Genomic DNA, 21,935 nt, shown 5'->3' with positions numbered 1-21,935 from the left:
CTTTGGGGACACCTTCCAAGTTTGAACTGTCCTTCCACTTCAGAGTGGACCCTTTGGGTGCTCTGATACGGAGGCCCCAAAGGTTTTGAATTATACATTTAATGTGGTCCATTGTTTTTTATGTTTGGGGAGACTGATTCCCTCTTATTCATTCTCTCTCCTACCCTTGTTTGTCAGCAAAGACAATTAACATCCTCCAAATCATTCTCCAAGTCCCACTTCCCCTCACCAGAAATGTTTAATATCAAATTTCAGTAGTTGTCCTGATGTCCGTCTTTTCTTTAGCTGTCACGTGCAGAATGAGACTCTGGCTGCCTGCTTCCACCCCTCCCGTGGTGGCCCACACACCGGGGCATCCTCACTGGGCTGTCTGGGGTGTTTCTGAATTTCTGTTTCACAGATAGCACTTCTCAAAGGTTGTTGTATGATGTTGATAATGTTCCTAGTTTCAGGACTGAAAAAATATTCTTGGCTTTTTCAAAAACTGATTTCATTTGATTTCTGCTAAGGGAAATCATCAAGTTTGCATCTATGCTGCTTTATGCCCAGAGTCTGCTTCTTGGCTTTTGCTTTTGTTGCTCTCTGATATTCTCTCCACTCCATACACTGCAGCCCAACGACAGATGACTCACTCCACTTGTAACTGCCCTGCTGCCTAGCTAGATGCAGCCTCTCAGGCTTTCCAGTTACCTTATCTGGTGGGAGAAACTTGATCATTTCCCTAGATTCTTTGCAAAGACTGGCATATTTTTTTGAAAAGCTTTAGTAATGGAGAATCTTTGCTCTTGAGGTGTTCACTTTTCGAAGTATGCTCAGATTACCCTTGTCACTGTCTTATGTAGAATTTTCCCTGGTTTAAAGGCTACTTATTCACAGCTTGTGGGCTGGGAGGGTCTTGTGTCTGGATAGAAAATGGTGATGCAAATTTTGATGGTAGCTAAGGAATGGAGAAGGGATGGAAATTAGAGGTAATAGTACTCATAGTAGTTAATGACTAAGTGGGTATGGGAATACAACAGATGAGTTTTGAATATTGGTAATTAAACAATGCTGATACCATCATCAGGGAAAATATATATAAGTCAATCTCTGATTTGTACTTTGAATCCAGTTACTTTTGTTTTATAAGATGAGATAAAGAACTCTTTCTGATTTTTTGCACTTTCCTGTTAAAATTTTGTTGTTGTTTCTCCATCTTTTGGCCAAGACCAAATCTACATTTACAAATGTTTTTGGCTATTTCAAGACTATGTTGAGTTTATTCTTTAACTTTCTTATTGGCAGACTACATAATCTTACTTACTAGTTTATTTAACCATTTGTATAAGCCATTTCCTTTAACCCTTTTATTGTATTTGTGATTGTCTTCTGAATCTCTTCCATGTTTCTACATAGCTCTCTGGATGTTTAATTCAGATTTGGTCATAATACCTCATCACAGTTACAGGTTAAGCAGTATTGATTTTGAATAAAGAATGGCACATCAAGTTTCTAAAAATCTGTGTACCTGTTTAACTATGCTAGTATAATGTTACGCTATACTGGTCACTGAGGGTCAGGTTGTCATGTTTTCTAATAAGCACTTTGAAAGATTTTGATAACATTTTGTGAAAGTTTCTAGCAAAGTGTTGATGGACTTCTAGGCAATATTCCTCCTTCTCTGGAAGGTAAAGGTCTTGACATTCATTTCTAATTAGAAAAGAATTTATCAAGGTCACAGTAAAAGATAAGTCAGAGGGGTTAGTAACACAAAGTCGGTGAACTCCTGAAGTTTTGGTATATGTATTTGGATTAATATTTTTCCAGATAGGGTCCAGGTATTTCATTCATTTTTCAATAATCCCCAATAATCTCAGGAAGTGGTTTTTTTAAATTTCAAGTTACAGAAGAAGAAACTGAGGCTCAGTAAGGTTGTATTACTCATCAGATATTTCATAGATAGCAAATTGCAGAGCCAGGATTTGAACCTAGTTGTGCATGTGTGTAAATTAAACTTTAAATACCATGTTTTTCCACTTAACACATCCTACTTAAAAGTTGAGCTGTAAAAAGTGGTTGTATTCTAGGAAAAGTCATGATAGGAAAACCAGGGAGGATTAAGAAATTTCAAAATGGTGTCCATGAATTATTTAGGCATACACAGGCTTTAGATCAGGAATCTTTAAGTTGGGGCTTTGGATTGAATTTGGAGGATCCATGAAGTTGGATGAAAAAGAAATCCAAATTTGTTTTAACTAATCACAATTTCTTTCAATTGTAGATGTAAAAAATAACCCACAGTAGTATTTGTGACTTTATAACCAATAGAAATCATAGATATTTTCATATCATATTACAGTTGTCACAGATATCTTAAAATAACATTTATACTCATAACCACTTCAAAATTATGGCAATTATTAAAGCCACCATTAGAGCTTGTTAATAAAAAAAAGTGCATTTATTACTATGTCACAAATTTGTGGGGGTTTTTTTCAGTATTTTGATGACATTAATGATTGTTTTTTCTTTGTAATGCCATGTATTTCCTTTCATTCATTTAAAAACATTATCCTGCGGGGTCCATAAGCTTCACCAGATTTCCAAAAAGCTCATGTAACAAACCCTGCTTTGGGCATTACATCATCATTTCATCATTTTCAAAGATATTTTTTTAGCATATTGAGCATGGGACATGCAGCTCAGGATTTCATACATATAATATTACTTATTGAAAAGGAAATTTATAAAAATCATTAATCATCTGTCTGGTAGAATGTGGACTTTTTGGCTTTCAGGAAATGTTTGTAGCTTCTTACTCTATTTTTTTTCTTTCATCACTAGTTATATTCTGTCATAATATATTCTGTATCGACCTGACAACTCTCTGAGCTGCCACAGAGATGGTTTGGTGTAGTATCTAAAAGCAAAAACTTGGAGACAATCCCGGTTCACATGCAAACTTCACCACTTAATAGTGCACAGGAAAGTGGCCTTGTGAAAGATACATGATAATCTCTAAACCTTAGTCTCTCCACCTGTAAAATGAGGATAAATAGGGTTGCTGTGAGGTATATATAAGACAAGAAATGTAAGCCAGTTAGCACAGCTTATGACAAATAATAACAATAATGTTCATTGGAGATGGACTTGCATATGGCTGACTACTCTTATACTCTCCATTCTAGTCTCTCTGAATCTCATGACCTACATAGTGATGGGAATCTTGGTAGAGACAACTTGGGTAAAGCTTTTGGCCTTATGGACTGGGGGACCAGAAAGAAGTGTCATGGAGCATGATGGTGAGATTTTTAATGTGACAGATCATTGCAAGAGTTTGAGATTCATGGACTCCAGGAGTAAAGATTAACATAGCCATTCATAAATGTACCTGGCCTTCTTGCTCCCAAGAGGTTAAGAAGAAACTAAGTATCTAGGCTGAGTCTGTCCCTCAGAGGAAACTTGGATACAAGGAGGCTTTGTCTTCCTCATGTCCTTGGCAAGATCTGGCAGCTCATCGGTGTATTTCCAATGTCTGCAGGACTACTAGCTTTTGGATTATGTTAATAATGAGTCCTGGGCCAAATGAGCCAACAAAGAAAAATGGCAACACATCTAGGGAATCCAGCATTCAGACGAGATCAATCAAAACAAAGAGTCACATATCTGATGAAATAGAACTCTAGCTAAACCAAACCAAACAAACCAAACAAACAGAGCCAACTGGGATGACACTGGTTGCCTAATGTAATTATATTCATCCTTTTTTATTCAGGGCAGAGTAACTCCCTCCCCAGGTGAATAATAATTGACCTAAGCTAATCATAAAGTTCCATTCCCCCTGTCAGTGATTAGTTTCAGCTTGGACAGATGCCCCATTCCTGGTCAGTTGCATCCCAGGGAACATCTAAGTGGAGGTTTCTGGTAAAAGTTCTCCTCACTAATAAAAAGAGACACACTAGTGGAAATCATTCCATTTTCACTGGATATTGTCCTGTCTGCCTGTGGTGTTTGGAATTGCTGCAGCCATTGTGTGGCCATGAGGGGAGGCCTCACTGACAGGATGAGGAGGACAAAGGAAAACACATTGGCCTTTATGAGGTAGTTGTACCATTTACTGGACCAACAGGGAGCCACATAAACATAGACTCCTTATTACATAAGTTAATAATTTTCTTAATTTTTAAGCCACTTTTATTTCCATCATCTCTTTCTTGCAGCTGAAATATAGTATCTGATACAATTAAAGGACTTCATGTCTAGCCTCTCCAAGAAGTGGAGATTTGAAAATATCATGATTTTGCGACTAAACAGTTGAGTAAGTAAATTGAAGGAGGCCACTGCTGACACCCCAATTGGAAGAAATATCTGAAAGCATGTAGTAAAAACAGAGGTCTATATCATGAACGAAAAATGGAGAGACTTGCAAAATAGTTTTGGGAGCCTTAACGTATAAAGAATAGATGTTAAAAAAAATTTTTTTTTTTTCTAACCTAAAGAAAGACTCAAGCCTGTGTAGTGGAAGAAAAATATATTTTTCCTATACCCTTTTAATCTTTCAACTGGGGTTCCTGTAACAAAAGGCAGATTAATAAGAGAAAAGCAAGCAAATTTTTTAGTATGTTTTACATGACACAAAAACCTTCATAAGGAGATGAAGACCCAAAGAAGTGGTTTAACCTGAGTTTTCCTGCTAGGTTTGATGAAGAGTGGAGACTCATGAAAAAATGTGATAGAATAAAAAAGGATATGAGCTAAGTGTTGCAGGTTGGGGGAAATAGTGAGGCCTGTTCGTTCCAATTTCTTTTCAGTGCTTTCTGAGTCTTGGAGATAAGGATGTTCCCTTTTTCCAGGTTTAGGCACAGCACCTCTCACATGAAGGTTTTATGACCTGCTTCAGGGGAGGGTCATGCCATTTCTCAAATGCCTAAAATATTCCATATGTCAAGCTGCTGTATTTTGGGGTAACATGTCCTGAACCCCATCACCTGCAGCTTGAACAGGTTCACCACATTCTATGTAGGCTTAATAAGAAGGCATAGGCACCTAAAGCCTAGCCTGATGACATTCCTGCACTTCAAGGATAAAGGGAGAATTGTATAAACTTCCAAATTCACAATAGAAGTGTCAGGTTAGTATTAGATTTCTCATTTGCAACCCTGGAATCTGGAAGATGGCAGGGTGAATGTGTAGAGATGAGGAGAGGAGGAAAGTGAGGAAAGTTTTCTAAAGGCTTTATCTCACATGGGTGGGAGGAAGGGGAAGCAGGAAAGGGAGGATAAAGCATCATGATTTGGAAAACAATGGGTCTTTCTGGAGGAAATTGTATCTTATAGGTAATGTTTTGTAGATAACTCAGTGTTGTGAGCGTAGACAAAGGGAAAGTGATGTAACAATGGGGAGAAAAATAGAATGCATAAGAATTTGGTCCAAACAGCAGAAACAAGGGGAAAACACAACTAAAATGAATAATAAATACAAAGTGAGATGAAAGGAAGATAGGTATGTGAGTTGTTTATTTTTAATTTAATTTAATTTAATTTAATTTAAATTCAATTAACTAACATATAGTGTATTATTAGTTTCAGAGGGAGAGTTCAGTGAGTCATGAGTTGTATATAACACCCGGGGCACGTTACATCACGTGCCCTCCTTCATGCCCATCTCCCAGTGACCCCATCCCCCCACCCACCTCCCCTCCAGCAACCTTCAGTTTGTTCCCTAGAGTTAAGAGTCTCTTATGGTTTGTCTCCCTCTCTGATTTCATCTTGTTTTATTTTCCCTCCCTTTTCCAATGATCCTGTGTTTTGTGTCTTAAAATTCTGCATATGAGTGAAATATGATAATTTAAGTTGTCAAATATCAACAAACTGATTCCCATAAAAGACAGAAATAGTCAGAAATTGAGTTCAAATCTAGCTATTTGGTACTTACAAAAACAAAGTACAAAGGAAGCTTGAAAATAAAGGGATTGTCAAAAAGACATTAGGCCAAAGCAAACAAAAAGGAAAGGAGAAATGGCCATACTACCATCAGACAAAGTAGAATTTAAGCTAAAAACACAAAAGGATAAAAAGGCAAATTATGTGATAATAAAAGGGCATTATTCATGAAGAGTATAGAGCAAACATAAGCCTGTAGGTATAAAATAACATAACAACTAAATGTATGAATCAGAATCTTTGAAAGAAAATTTAATTTTAAAATACAGAGTTATCATGGATAACTCCACTATGTCTCTTTCAGACTGAGGCATATGAGTAGTCAAAACTAAGTAAGGAGATAGAATAACCAAATAATACAATCAATAAACTTGATTTAGTAGATATATAAAGTATCTTTCAAATTTAAAAAATCCCTCAAACAGGGGCGCCTGAGTGGCTCAGTTGGTTAAGCGTCTGCCTTTGGCTCAGGTCATGATCCCAGGGTCCTGGGATTGAGTCCCTTATGGACTCCCTGCTCAATGGAGAGTCTGATTCTCCCTCTCCCTTTGCCCCCCCGCCTCGTGCACTCTCTCTCTCTCTTGCTTTCTCTCAAATAAATAAAATCTTTTAAAAAAATCCCTCAAATAAAAATGTAATTTTGTATTTTCATGGAACATTAAAAAGTAGATCATTTACTTGGCCACAAAGAAAATATTAATAAATTTTAGACAGCAGAGATTTTTATAGGCCATATTTTTATAATGATCCAATGAAATCAGCAATAAATATCTAACTCTATGGGATATGGTGAGCATTATATTTAGAAGAAGAAAATTTATAGCCTTGAATATCTTCATAATTAAAGGAAAAAAAGATGAAAAATAAAGGAACTTTATAAAAGGAACTATAAAAACTAGGGAGATGGAATAAAGATAATAGCTCAAGTAAATGAAATAGAAAACATTAAACAATTGTGGAGAGAAAAAGCGAACTCAAAAATGATTCTTTGAAAGATCAAAAAAAAATTAACTTGTAATGAACCCATTTAAGAAAAAAAAAAAAAAACCCAAGCAGAAATATTTATGAAAAGGAAAACCAGTAAGTAGATATTTGCCTTTCCTAATATAAGAACATGCTATGAAACCACAATAATAAAATTATATTTGTATAGAAATAGATAAGTACATCAGTGGAGCAGACTAGAGAATATATAAATAAATACCAGTTAAACATAGTATTTCAATTCTGTCAAGAATGGACAATTTAAATATTGTTGATGGCCCAGCTGCTCTTCCATTTGAGAGGAAATAAAATTGAAATATTATTTCATATACTGAAAGAAATTCCAGATGAATTGAAATCTAATGCAAAATAAGACAAAAATCCTGCACAAAATATAGAATATCATGTATGTAGTCCAGAGGCAGGGAGCTCTTAATAACCAAGGCCAGGAGCCCAGAAAGTGCAAAAGGAAGGGACTAAAAAATCATAAACAAGTCAATACAGAAGCAACAGATATAAAAGGATAATTATAATGCAAAGGCCATTAATTAACATCTGTAATATACAAAGAACAGTTACCAATTGCAAAGAAAAATAACGACAATAAATAACCCAATAGAAAAAAGAGCAAAGAATATGAAGATGCAAATCCCAGAAAAGCAAATAGCCAACAAACATTAAAAGTTGACTATCTTACAAATAGTCAATGAAATACAAATTTTGCTGAAATGAGCTACTGGCAATTATTTACTGGAAGTTTTTAAAAGCTGCAACACCTGTTACTGATGGAGGGTATGGAGAAAAGGGTATTCAACTGTATTTGTTTTGGAAAGCCATCTAGAAATATTTACTAAACGTAAAAATACATTTACCCTTTGACTTAGCAATCCTATTCCTAAGAATCTATCCCATAGGAAGAAAAGTTCTACCAGAGATAGGAGCATATGTGCAAGGTTGTTAAAACAGTATGTTTCATAGAGGAAAACAAGTGGAAACAAAGTCATTCTTGTCAGTGGGCGATGGTTGCACAGTGGACTATTATGCAGCTACAAGAACATTTACATTTATGTGTGTATGGATACCTAATATTTTGTACGGTTATAAGAACATGGACAAAAATGTGGTAGAACCCTTATTAGGTTGTTAACATAAGATTTCCTGAAGGATGAGGAAAAGGGCCAAAAAACTAGGGAAAAAGTTGCACTTAAAGTACGTATGATATATTCACATTTATGTGTTTACTTATGGTTAATACATGTGTGTATGACATTTTTAAATAGCAATGGGAGTTAAGCAACAAGGCATTAAAACAGTAATTAAGATATTGTGCAAGCCAGAAACTCAGGGCAATACCTGGAACTGAACAAATGGGAGCTGAGAGCAAATGGGAGGTAAAAATTATTTGTGTGGGAGAGACATTACAAATAAAAATGCACAAAAATAAAAAATAAAAACTGTTAAAGATCAAAGAGCTATTATATTGGCTCTTGATTTATACCTTAAGTCAAAGTACATGATTTTTAAAAATCTTTTATGTAGCACGAGACCTTGGCAAAATTCCCTCTAAAGGATTTCTCCTATGGGAGTTTTCTAATATGGGAAATATAATTCAAAATTAATTTTCACCTAGCTTTTAAGATCATGATTTTAATAATACATGATTGAGATTTAAAAAAAAATTTTTGTTATACTAAAAGGAGGCCAAATATCTAAATAAAAGGAGACTATATACTGTGACTACAGTGCTAGGGTACTTTATGTGTATGGATGTTGACCATGCCTTCCACAATTTTATGCTATTCAAACTAGAAAAGATCAAAGAAATCACATAGGTGTCCATGACATATTACCAAGAGATAGTAATCCATGTTATACTCTGGTCGGTAGTGATGAAGGAATAATAGGTGAGAGGTGATCTTTGTCAAAAAAGTCTGAAACAGAGACATTGATTTATTGTGTTATCATTTTCACAATTTTTATTAATACTTTCTTCAGCCCAAATTTGGTTCACTTATTCAACAAACATTTATTTAGTGCCTACTTAGTACTAAGTAGCTAAGTCTTGTGCCTGCAGCTTGCTTCATTTACAAGTAGTTTGGAGGGGTAAGACTTGAATATTACTGCACAACTAACAGAACGATATGTCAGCCTATAGGCCATGGTATATATTGTGGATGTGCTTAGACCTTTATGTAATATTACTCATTTGTTTCTTGTCATGATTGTCTAGGGCCAAATTAAAATATGTGTGAAGTACCATTCTACTTTGGCCAATTTCATCCATCTGAAATTCAACTTTTTTCATGTGATGACATCTAATTTTTAATGCATTAAACTTGCTAGTGGTCAGAATCAAAGCCATTGAAACTTTTGAATTGCAAAGGCCACTTGTACCCATGGGTCTTGCTTGATACAGGACCTTGGCTCCATAGAATGGTTTAGTTTCACCTCAAAGAGCTGTTAATATGAGGGGTATTAAGTGAGTTACCCTAGAAGGTCTTTAGAATGTAGGTAGGAATTTTAGATAGAGAGAAAACTGTCAGCCAGGTGCCAAAATCTTCAATAAATATTAGTAAATGACCTAGAGATTCTATACATAATTCTATAACAAAGACTTTTGTAACTGTGTATTTTAAAACAAAACAAGGATTATTTTTAAATCCCAGATTTCCAGAGTAACAAGAATGTGTATATAGAAAATTCATTCAATCAAAATTTATTAAATGCTAGGCACCCTTCTGGGCACTTTGAATGCATCAGGAACAAAAGAATTATCTCTGCCAATGTGGAGCTTACATTCTGGTTGGGGAAATACAGACAATAAACAGAAAAATTTAGAAGCAGTAAGTTATAGAGTATTAGAATGTGAGTGAAAAAGAAGAGCAGAATAATGGGGATTGAGCCTAAGCAAAAGATTTTCGTAAAGGCCTTTAAAAAGAACAAATAGCTATCAGAGTATGCCTTGGTTTGATGTAGTTTGCTTCATGCCTTTTTGATGTAGTTTATTAAAAAATTTTAATATGTTACAGGATGTACAGTGTTTAATACATTGCTTCAACTTTGCCATGTGTCTGCTATAAGGGCAGAACATCTTTTGTTGTTTTGTTCTAAAATATTTGTGTTTAAAAGCTTTTCTGAGTAATCTGTTCTGTTTCAAAATATTTTTTTCAAGATGGGTTGTCAGAAATTTAAATCCTAGTAGGTGAACTAAGTTTTGATGCATCATAAAAAGGTGATGTAGACCAGTGAAGGATCATACATTTATGAAAATAAGGAAGTGTTTTATTGTAGCACTTAAAAGTATATAATAGAAAAACAATCTAAAGCCTATTCAGAAATTTAGAGAGATGTCAGTTAGAGAAAAATATCAGGAGGAAAATTAGATAAGTAAAAGAATTTTAACACTTAGCTCCCTCAGAAGAAGTAATCTTACATTTTTAACAGGCACATATATTTAAGAGAGAAATTACTTGAAATTTTTGATGGGTACCCAACTAAAGAATGTGAATAATGGTTTTACAGTCCCCAGTGATGCTATGTGGTGAATAGACCTAATTCAGGACTGCAGTTGAATGGAGCATTATTTCACTGTTGGTCTGGATTGCATGTCGCTGAGAATAGACTCTGTATTTTTTTTTTGAATTTCCCTCCTGGTATTCTTAAGGTCAGCTAAGCACAGTAAATAATCTTCACTCAGCAAGCAACCCAAATCACCATCCTCCTGTTCGATGTAGCTAATAAATTCTGAGCAAACTCAACTCTCTGTGAAGCTTCCTAATGGATGCCTCACTGGACTGAAGAGCTTTTGGAAGCAAAATAAAATAATCATCTAAAGTTGAATGTTTTTGGATCAAGGTTACTAGGTCAACACTAAATATAAAACCAGTTTGAGAGACATTTTTTAATGGCACTTAGAAATTATAGCCAAAGGTCAGGTTGTTACATGTGATGTTGCTCAGATCCTTTGATGTTGAAAGTCTACAACTGACTTATGTGTAAGATATACTTTTTTAAAACATTAACTATGATTTAAAGTAGCAAGAGACAGTGTTCAGGCAGGGAAAATAAAGTCCCCTTCCTCAGTTTTTTGGTTGAAATGGTTTGAGCTCAGTAATTTCATTGAACTTGAAAAAAAAATTATTAATACCTGCCTCCTCAAAGGGAAACAGGGAAGCTTGTCCCTGTCAATTACTTCTTAGGAGTTTCTGAGATATTTTGCGATTGCAAGAAAACTATGGATGAAATCCATACCAATTAGAGATCTTGTGTGTTTGGAACCATTCAAAAATGCTGTGCAGGGCTCAAAGGAATTAGTAAAGCCTGCTGCAGTGCAGCTACATTATTAATCTCCAAAGAGAATAGATACCAGATGCTCACACTGCCCAAAGGACACCTCAGTGTTCTTGACAGTCTCTGGTCATATTGTCCTTCAGTAGATTCAAATGCCTGAAATGATTATGGGTCATGGGATGACGTGGTTTGTAGAGAAGAAATTACTAATAATCAGTTTGAAGAAATGTACTATTTTTGATAGGCAGGAAAGGAAACCTTATATTCAATTTGATACTTGTAAAAAAAAATTGCCTAGAGAGAAATAGTAGAAACTCTTTCCCTATCTTTTTAAAATTTCATTGACTGGCCTAGTGATTGGCACATCTAACCCAAGTGATAATCTCTTAATGCAGTCCAGTTCTGTTGTTAAATGGTTGAGGTATGATATATTCTTTATTAATTAAGTCATTGAACAAATATTTTTATCAGTGAAGTGTTGACGCTAGAATAGTAAACAAAGCAGTCATGGTCTCGTGGAGTTTAGGGAAAGAAGTGGGCATTAATCAAAAATTACCCATATAAATAAGTAATTACAAACTGTGACATGCTTTGAAGAGAAAATATTGGGTGCTGTGAGCATGTTTGACAGGGGAACTTGACCTAGAGTTAAAGTTCTGGATTCATTTGTTTAATCATATTTATTGAGCGCCTACTTTGTGCCAAAAGGCAAAACAGATTACCACGGCCATTTAAAATATGACGCTCATTACTCTCAGTTTGGTAGATTAAGGGACAGTAGGAGCGATAGCAATGAACAACATAAAAATAAATTAAAGCTAAAAAAGATTCTAGGGATGGAATTTTATTTTAGTCTTTTTTCAGACATAGCTTCTGTCCAATATCCTAAGGAGCATTTGAGCAATGCTTAAGATTTTTAGCATGTCTAAAAATTTTCATATTACTCATTTTATTTGAAAGTTCCGTGAGAAAATACTGTAAAATTTTAAACCTGTGGAAAGCAGAGAGTGGTGGAATTGGTGGGAGGGACCCCAGGATCCGAGTATGTTCGCATAAATAGCATTATGCTCTCCTGCGAGTCGTCAACCTGCTCTACCTTCCTTCCCTGCCAGGCTTTGTGAAGAGCAGTCTTTAGTCATGCCACTTCACAAACGCCTTGCAGCCCAATAGAGTTTGGCTTCTGTCCATCACACTGAAATGGATCTTCCTAAAGTCCACCAGGCTGCCTAACTGTTGAATTCAGCCGTCTCCTCTCCGATCTTATTTGACTTGTCCTTTCTGTAGATTATGTCACTGGGGACTGTCCTCCAGCCTCAAACACTTTTCCATGATCTGACTCTGTCTCGGTTCCCTTGTCGTCCTCCTATTTCTTGAAATGCTCTCTTTTATTTTCCTTCACTGACTCTTATTCCTCGGCTCACCTTTTAAATACCTGTCTGGTTCTCCACTCCCCTTATATTTGCCTTCTACATATCCTCATCCATAACCTTACTGTTCTCTATGCTCTGATGACTTTCACATCTGTATCTTTAGCTGGGGTCTCACTTCTGAGCCCACACATCCCTCTGCTCCTAGAGAGTTCCATACTAGTCGGGTTTTATTATTTTCCCTGAAAAACATGTATAACTAGCATGATCCAGTGAGTCGTACAAACTGGAAACCTAGTAGTAATTTGACCCTACCTTTCTCCTTCACTCCCCAATAGGCACCACCACAATCAGTGAGTTCTGACTGCTTAGTCTCTCTCTAATCACTCTCCTGCTCTCCAGCCCCATTGCACATGCTGCATTTAGAGCTTCACCCCTTCTGTTTCCACAGTCTTCCATCTGATGTTCCTGTTTTCATCCTTCTATCTCCCACCCTCCAGCCTGCTTCCAGAACCATCTTCCTAAAGCACCAATCTGATCACGTTACTAGTCTGCTTCAGGTGGCCCCCAGTCATCGTGCCATCGTTCAGCATGTCCCTGGCATTCAAAATGCCACGGCCACTTAAAACTATGGGGTACTTGACAAGACGAAAAAGCAAGGTAATTAGTAACCAAAATAAAATTAATGCTTGAATAGTATATTGCACTGTAGCATTTTTTTTTTTTTTTTTTGTCTTCTTGAATTTTTGGAGTCTATAGATCTAGGCTAATTTTATGTATTCTAACCCCCCTGCTTTTCTTTTCCTTTTTTTTTTTTTTTTAAAACTCCCTGCTTTTCAAGATAAGTGTTTTAAGTATTGTTTTTATTTGAGGTACTGCTTAATAAAGCTGAATGGAGCATGGGAGAATGTGTGCCAAAACCAATGGTTTTCTTTTTGTCATAATTACTGTTAAACCATTTTATTGACTATAATAGTTTGCCCCTTGAGACTTACTGCTTGTTTGCAGTAATGAAATCGTGTCATCAGCATATAGGGGGATACTTGTCCTTATATTGGCAGTGGCAGGAAGGCAGAAATATAGTGCATCCTTACACTATAACAAATGATCAAATATAGAGTTGAGAAGTGGTCTATGGGGCGCCTGGGTGGCTCAGTCGGTTAAGTGTCTGTCTTTGGCTCAGGTTATGATCCCAGGGTCCTGGGATCGAGTCCCACACCGGGCTCCCTGCTCAGCGGGAGTCTGCTTCTTCCTTACTCTCCCCCCTGCTTGTGATCTCTCTCTCTTTCAAATAATAAAATCTGTAAGAAAGAAAAGAAAAAAGAAAAGAGGTCTATGAAGTTTTTTCCACCGAACCAGTTCTGGGAGGAGCCTACTCTGGCTTGCCGTGGTTCTAACTCAGGGGTCTTTGCAGATGTCATACTCTCATGCAGTTAGCCCAGAATCACTTTTTAGATAGAGTCAAATCTGAGCCAGTTAAAGCTCCTAAACCTTACACTGATTTTGGGTCTTATCAGTAAGGCAAAAAATTATATAATTGTGGTTAATAGAAAAATTATGATGCCTGAAATCCATTCCTGCTTCTCATAAAATATTAGATCAAGAGACTAAAATCTGTAGTTTATTAAAAAGAAATCTCGGCCTCTTGTTCAAGATGATAGACTGAGCATACATGTTTGCTTCCCTCTCTCCCAAGAGAACCCTTTAAAGTGAGAGTAAGGAAAAGAAGAAAGAGGAGGAGGAGGAAGCAGAAGGGAAGGAGGAGAACCCCACTGCAAAGAGAACTGGAGTGGAGGAGGGGGTGTTGAGCAGACCAGAAATTTTAGCCAATTTTTCCAAGAAAAAAAATGGCTGACAATGCATTACGGGGTGACCACCTGTAATGCAGGACCGATTAAAGAAAGTGGCAGCCCAAAGTACATACAGGGGTTGTTGCCAAGATGCCCAGCAGAATTATGAAGGGGCTCAAAGTGCAGAATTGTCAAGAGCAAAATGGGGGGTTGACAACAAGGTGTTTAACTGAAAAAAACAGCTAGACCAGTTTTGCAGCTTCCTCACTTTCATATTTAGAATGACAGATCATCAATTACCCACAGGGAAAAAAACCTGGAAGACTGCTCTCAAAAGATATGAAACAGCCTGTCTGGGAGAACTGGGGCTGCCAGTGAGGTGTTGTGCTCTAGAGTGAGCCATTGCCCAGGCAGGTATCCAGGAAATGCTGGGACAGACCTTTGTCCTGCAGCAGATGATGACAGTGTTCCCAGAGCTCCCCGTCATCTTTTCTGTTCAGAGTTGAGACCTAGTGAGGAATAAACCCGCGCTGTACCTGATTGCAGAGGAAGCCCCCGTCAGCTGCCTGGGACAACTGCCCCAGACCTCCATTCTTAAATAGAAATGGCTGAACAAAAAAAAAAACCAAGAGCATGGAAGACACAAACCAAGAAAAAGAGAACAGTTGCATGAGAGGCAGCAGAGCTATTTTAGACAACAACAGAAAAACCAAAGTAAAACAACTCTCTGGTTCATATTCTCAGAGATATTTGAAATAGTTCATTTATAAAATAAGAAGATGATGCTGTAAAAAAGACCAGAAAAGTTTAGAGACCAGGAATAATGTGAAAAAAAACAGGTTGCCAAAAGATACTGAGGATGCAACGTCATTCATGTGAATTTTTAACATTTAAAACATTATATATTGTTTATGAATGTAGACATATGTAGAAAATGAATCAAAAGAAGTGTGGGAAGGGTACGTAAACAATTATCTCTGGGGCACCAGGAAGTGTAGGAGTAGGGGAGAAGGCTGGAGGCAGATCTGGCTATAATTGTAACATGTTATTTTGTTAGAAAAAGAGAAAAATCTGAGACAATATAGAAAAAATATTATCAGTTAAACTTGGGTAGTTAATATCTGTTAAAACATGGATGCCTATGTATTCTACATATTTTTACATATGGTTGAAATATTTGTAATTAAAATTCGAAAAGTAAAATGTTGAATTACAGAGGAAATTTGTACAATTGTATAAGAAAGTCATGGTCCAAACAAAAAAATAAAAGAACACGTGGCCTGCCTTTTTTATAGTGATGCAGTGTAAAAGAAGGAAAATCTGTTTGACTTTAGGCAGCCTGGGGTTATGCCAGTTGGACTGTTGGAGAAGGAGATACAATCCCAGCAGTCTTTAGCTGTGCAGTAAGCAACATGTATGTAGCCATAATAATACTAACGTCATTTACTAGTTTTCAAGTCTTAGAATCAACCCATAGAAAAGCATAGAAGACTTCATTAAGGTTGGGCATTAGAATGGGGGAAAAGAGTAGGTAGAAGGAGGATGGGGTGCCAAGGCCGTCTTGCAGACTGAAGGGTCCGACGATGTTAAGCTATAGGATAGTCATACATTCGTGTGTTCATCCATCAGACAGTTTCTGCAACACCTCTTCTGTCTCAGGCACTGTTTTAGGTGATTGGCAATACACTGGTGGACAAAACTGACAAACTCTCCACTCTTATTGAACTTACGGTCTAGTTCAAGAGGCACATGGTACCAAACAAAGTTTTAAAAGAATTAAAAATAATATAACTATCAAAAATTGCAAGGGGGAAGGGAAGAGAGATTAGTGGAAGTGTGGAGGCTTAGTCTTCATCGTTGACAGGAGGGAATCAATTTGTAATGTCAAACCAGCACTGTCCGATGGTGGGGATTTCTCTGTCTGTGGAAATGATGTTGGAAATATTCTCTACCTGTAGTGCCTGTGTTGTCCAGTGTAGTGACCATTCACTACATGTAACTGTTGAGAACTTGAAATGTGGCTAGTATGACTGAAGAGCTGAAATTCTATTTAATTTTAATTGATTTAAACTTAAATTGCAGCATGTGGCTTATAGCTTCTGTATTGGATAGTGCAGATTTAAAATGAAGGAATCAAGAGGGAGCGGCAGAAGCATATTTTTTAGAATTAAACCTAAAACCTGTTAATAAACATGGTTGTTTGCAGGGGTGGGAAATATTGAAAGGGAACATTTCACTATGAGTCATCTTGCACTCTTTGATTTTCTACAACATGCATATATTTGGTTGATTACTACTTAAACTTTTGGGTCTTTGAGGGGGAATAGAGTATCATCCTTTTAAGAATGAGATAAAAGCTAATGCTTGAAGTGTCGAATCGCAGTGAATAAAGGGGCAAGAATCAGAGCTCTAAACTTCAAACAATTCTTGTTAGCAGGGGGTCTTCGCAAAATGTTGTCTTATTTGGTTGAGGTAGCTAATAAGGTAAATCATGGTCAGTGAGGTTAACAGATCCTGGCTTCAGAGATACTAAAAGCTACAAGTTCTGAAACACGGTCCTAGAATCATAGAGCTGTGAGAATTGGTACATGCAGAAAACCACAGGTCTGTAAATGTCCCGTGTGTCTCACTGAAACCACGCTCAAATATTTATCATTATTAAACCATCACCCGAGCCCAAGTGGAATTTACTGTGCTCAAACTGATTTTGCATTTGAAGATAATAAAATGTTTGTAATTACATTTCAATTTAATGAATTCTCGGGCACGGGTATTTTCTGCCGTGTTCTACTGATGGGTCACGTAGCTAATTTACTGGGGTTTCTCATTTTTATTTGGGGGTTGGGGGACGATCCAGGGAATGTGGCAGCTGTATAGCAAATCCTTGTTAAATTAAGAGTAGGGAAAGAAGGGCCACATTTTCTAGATATGGTACAGATGGGATTGGCTTCAACTTGTTTATAACCTGTTGCTAGTTTTAACAACTTGTTTCAAAGATTTTTGAAAGGAAGGAGGAAAAGGTTGGGATGGAGAGAAGAGCAAGTTTTTCTCAGGAGGCAGTTGGAGTGAAACATTTAAAGTGTGTCAGCAGAAAACCACCTGTGGAAAGCTGTATCACTGTTCAGGGATGGGTTCGAGGAGATTCTGAGCAGCTTTAGTAAGCCCCATTCTGAGTGAGAAGGAATAATTCTTTTTACTGCAATCTAAAAAAAAAAAAAAAAAAAAAAAAACCACCCTAGTGTAGAGGGTAGCAAGCGCCAAAGATCTACTACTAACAAACGGAATCACTTGCTCTTATATTTGAGATGTAAATAAACATATCCTGGATTTGCTGCCCATTATGCCAATACTGTCAAGGGCCTTCTGCCCATTAGTGTGGCCCGATGGTCGTTGGGTCACACGGGAGCAGGACTGCCGACAGCCCCACGCAGCTGTTGTGCTTGGGCTACCTGTATTTATATGCTGTCTGCAGATGAGGATTCGTTGAGAGGAGAATCTATTTATTGAATACAAGACATTCCCGATAACAACAGGCTAATATCTAAAAAGTACAGCTTATATTTTTAGAAATAAAACGATAATACCCCCCAATCTGAGCTCATCACATAGAAACAAAGGGATGTCTTGGGGGTGGGGTGAGCCAACTCTGTTTATCCAGGTTTTCGAATGACTGTTCTTTCAAAAAGTGCATGGAATGCATCCAAAACAAATAATGTTTTGTTAGATGAGAAGACCAAAAGGGAAATCCTAAAGAAAGGAGGATGGATGATCTTTCTTTAATGTCAAAACTGACATAAACACATCCCCTCCCCCTTTTGCTCAAGATAATTTTCTCAACAAGACCCAGATTGCTTCAGTCTTGCCTATCACTCTTTGAAGCACTTCCCTTATTATTTGGAGTGGAGGCAGGGTTTCCTTTGAGGATTTTTGCAGCAGTGAAGAGTTCCTCCTTTAAATACTTTCACATGATGAGGGAATTCCGCTTTCAAAGTGCTGTCATCTCTTGGCTTCTCTGCCATGAGACAATTTATTCTTGGGTGAAGGTCCTTCTTCGTTTGATTGTCAATAAGGACTTGCTTTTCTGATGGATTCTCCTTCAGCTTTATCTGGGAGACCTAGAGAAAAAAATTCAATGTTCTCCTGTGTTAAACTTATTGAAGTTGGCCATGATTCTCTTTTGAAACGTGTTCCATCACATGGGGTTACTTATAGTCTTCAACATGGTTGCCCTTGTCAATCTCCACTAAGATTTGGATGACCTATCAAATATTCCATCTTGAAAACTGCCTTTCTCTTACTGCGCAGAGAGACACTGAATTTGGGGAAGTTTTGAAGAGAATTTTTTTTTTTTTGGTTGGTTTTTTAGTGTTTCTTCTGATATTTAACCAACGCCATGGGAAACAACCAATAAACTATTCAAGTGTCAACAGTTTTCCCAGAAACATTGAAATCTTTTGAGAACCCCAACTCCATGTCACTACACCTCATCCTTGTCTGCTCTTGAATATAGTCTTCTGGAAAATTCTATAAATATTTAATTCATGGAGACAAAATGTATAGCTGTATAATTTAATAGCTCATTTGAAAGCAGTTCCCTTCCCTCCCCCAAATTTTTAATAGGCAATGATTCACAATAGTTAGGAAAGAATTAGAATGAAGAAACCCCAAATAGAAATGACAGTTTTCTCAATATTATTACCTAAGGTGAGCTTCTAAGTATTTGTGGTTATTTTAGATAAATGAATAAATATTATCCATGTCCCAAAGTAGATTACGTCATTTATGTCATTACTCTTGGACTTTCTCTTTGAACAGTTTGGTTGTTAGTGAGAGAATCAGTATTGTTGAGGATACATTCATTATCTGCTTCCACCTAGAAGCTCCTAAGTGCAACGATGTACCTACCAACCAATCTAGACATGGCACTAAACGTATTTCTTAAAACCTACAATCTCCTTCGTATTATAGTATTGAAATGAATGATGTCTTGACCTCGTATTGAGGAAGAAAGTGGAATGTGAGAAGAGAACCCTAGACTAAAGTCAGAATACACAGATTCTAGCTTTGGCCCTGCCACGTACTGACTGTGTAATATTGGCAAGTACCATACCCTTCGGCTCCCTCTCCCTCTCCTCCTCACAAAAAATCCTAAGTTAGTGACCTAGATGGTCTTCATGCATTTACCATCCTAAGTAAATAATAAGCTTACTCTACCTATAAAGAGAAGCTTAATTATGGTGTTTGAGCCAAGTTGAATACTCCAGTGAAAAAATAGCATCGCTAATTTCTTAATCTATTCTGTAAAAAAGGAATGTGATTATATTTTCTGTCTCCTGTGGGACTCTGTGCTGTACCGTAATTATCCATCCCGTCTTCTTGTTTATGCAGACTCTGCCTTAAAAGTGTTTACCATCTAGTGAGGAAAGCATGGAAACAAGTCAAAAATCCAGTATGATAAGTAGAACAAGATAAGTGTATATAATATGAAGAAGTAGCATGGGAGGAGGGAATATATATTTTATATACATTTCTCCCTACCTATTCTGAATTCTAGAAATAGGAAAATGTATGTGTGTTGGAGGGTAGCTTTATGGAAAATTAAAAAATAAATTCCTAACTCTTTACCTGTTTACTACCAAATCAAATATGTCCCTCCATAATATTAGTTGCCATAACCAGCAATCAAATGAGTTATAGCATGGAAGGTTAAAAAATATAGAATGTTCTCTTTTGTTTCATAGCTAAATTATTTTTTAATGTCTTCAAACATCACCTTTAAACCTCTCTTTTCTAGCCATTGGCACTTCTGCCATTGAACAAAGAAGAATACGTAAATGTGCCAAGTAGTCATTGTAAACCCAAAACTGTAGCGTAGAATATGTTTAGATTCTCTTTACAATTTAGAAAACAGGGAAAAACAAGTTTTCTTAAGAGTACTGGTGTGTCTTGGTGTGATTGTTTTTCGAGGAATGTTATCTTATATCTAGAAAATTAAGGTTTTCCTGGTGATTTGTAGCTATCTTGAACTCAAATCGGGGAATGGGAAAGTGTTTCAACTCTGGGTGTTAAATCCAGCACCAACTGTGAAAGTTATACTGTTGCCTAGTGGGGAGTGGGGGGTTTAGAGGAGTTTCTTATCAAAACTTGGCCTGAGCTAATTTGTTTTGTTTGAAACTGGAAATCAAATTGTTGAAGTTTGCATTCTGTTTTCTTTCAGTTGGTGTATTAACACAAAGCACCGTATTTTTAAAGGGCTTCCTCCTTTCTACAGGAATAAATTTGGCTTCTGGAAGAGGAAAAAAAAAAAAACAAAACTGTACCAGCAGTTCGGCAACATCACACCTCTTCCATCATTTTGGGCTTCAGCTCAGGAACTCCCGACAAATGTTCTGGAAATATGTAAAAACATGCCTAGAAGTACTGAACATAAAACCTGACTGTACACTCATAAACATTTGTACAATCTTATGGTCCTTATCACTGAGTTTCTTAAAGCCGTGTGTGCATATTTAAAAAATCATTTGAATAAATTAAAATTGGAACAAGATGCTATTTGAGAGAAGGTGCTCCCTAGAGATGCCTGAAGAACACTGCTCTATGACTTTCTTCTAGGAAGTAAGCAAGCCTCTTGCCCATAAAATAGAAGCTGCTTTCCAGATAGCCCTGTCCCAAGAAATTAGATTAAGATGGAAACTATGGAATAGTCATTTTTTTAATATTTTAACAAACTAAGTACTGAAAAAGCATGCTTCCTAAAGAGGCATGGAAAGTTGAAAAGTTAACAGCCAGAACAATTGTAATAAATCAATCCTTTAAAAATAAATCTTAAAAAAGAAAAAAAAAGCGGTGGGGGTGGGGCACCCAAGTGGCTCAGTTGGTTGGGTGTCTGACTCTTGGTATGGGCTCAGGTCATGATTTTGGGGTCCTGGGATCCAGCCCTGTGTCAGGCTCCGTGCTCAGCGGGGGTCTGTTTGAGGATTTCTCTCTTTCTCTCCCTCTGTCCCTCTCCCCATGGCACATGCGTGTGCGTGCGCGTGCTCTCTCTCTCTCTCAAATAAATAAACAAATTTTTAAATTAAAAAAAAAACAACTGGATTGTGTTTTGGAAAATGTCACACTGTTAAGACTCCTAGTGGGTGCCCAGTGACTCTGAAGATGAGAGACAAGACCAAGTGGTAAGAGAGAGCTTTATAAATCCAGAGGCACTCTAGAAAACTACTGGGTGGTCTAAGAATGCTTCTTGAAACATAAACTCCCAATGCAACTGTGATCTGAATGTGAGGAGAAAGTTATTCTTAAAAAAGAGTTGTACTCTTAGGAAATATATTATCCTTCAGCTTTTGACCTTTTTTTTTCAGGTTGAAGAAGTTAAGCATGATTCATATACTAAAGATTTTCATTCTTTGCTTAGTAGTTCTTTAAAATTATATTCTAACCCAAGGCTGTCTCTCTGTCCTGTTTTGTTCTGGTGCTGCTCTGCCCCAGGTTGGCCTTCATTCCACGATGTGATCAGTTCTGATGCAATCACATTCACGGACGACTTTTCCTACGGGATGCACAGGGTGGAAACGAGCTGCTCTCAG

At 36.9% G+C, this 21,935-nt stretch overlaps 1 protein-coding gene across 4 annotated transcripts in view; it reads left to right on the top strand.

The window, feature by feature from the left end:
- MSRB3 (methionine sulfoxide reductase B3) overlaps window positions 1-21,935 on the top strand; it is a 166,648-nt gene that overhangs the window by 133,553 nt on the left and 11,160 nt on the right. For 3 of the 4 annotated variants that reach the window (XM_064590947.1, XM_064590949.1, XM_045873035.3), the window contains exon 6: window positions 21,838-21,935. In XM_064590947.1, coding sequence (XP_064447017.1) covers window positions 21,838-21,935 — 98 coding nt within the window. The other variant, XM_064590948.1, reaches the window with a different exon arrangement.

Source organism: Mirounga angustirostris, unplaced genomic scaffold (genome assembly GCF_029215605.1).
Source record: "Mirounga angustirostris isolate CCGP_5_RB_7025 unplaced genomic scaffold, mMirAng1.0.hap1 SCAF_5, whole genome shotgun sequence".
NCBI lineage: Eukaryota > Metazoa > Chordata > Mammalia > Carnivora > Phocidae > Mirounga > Mirounga angustirostris.
The sequence above is the reverse complement of the archived record's forward strand: the minus strand, read 5'-3'. Positions and strand labels throughout refer to the sequence as shown.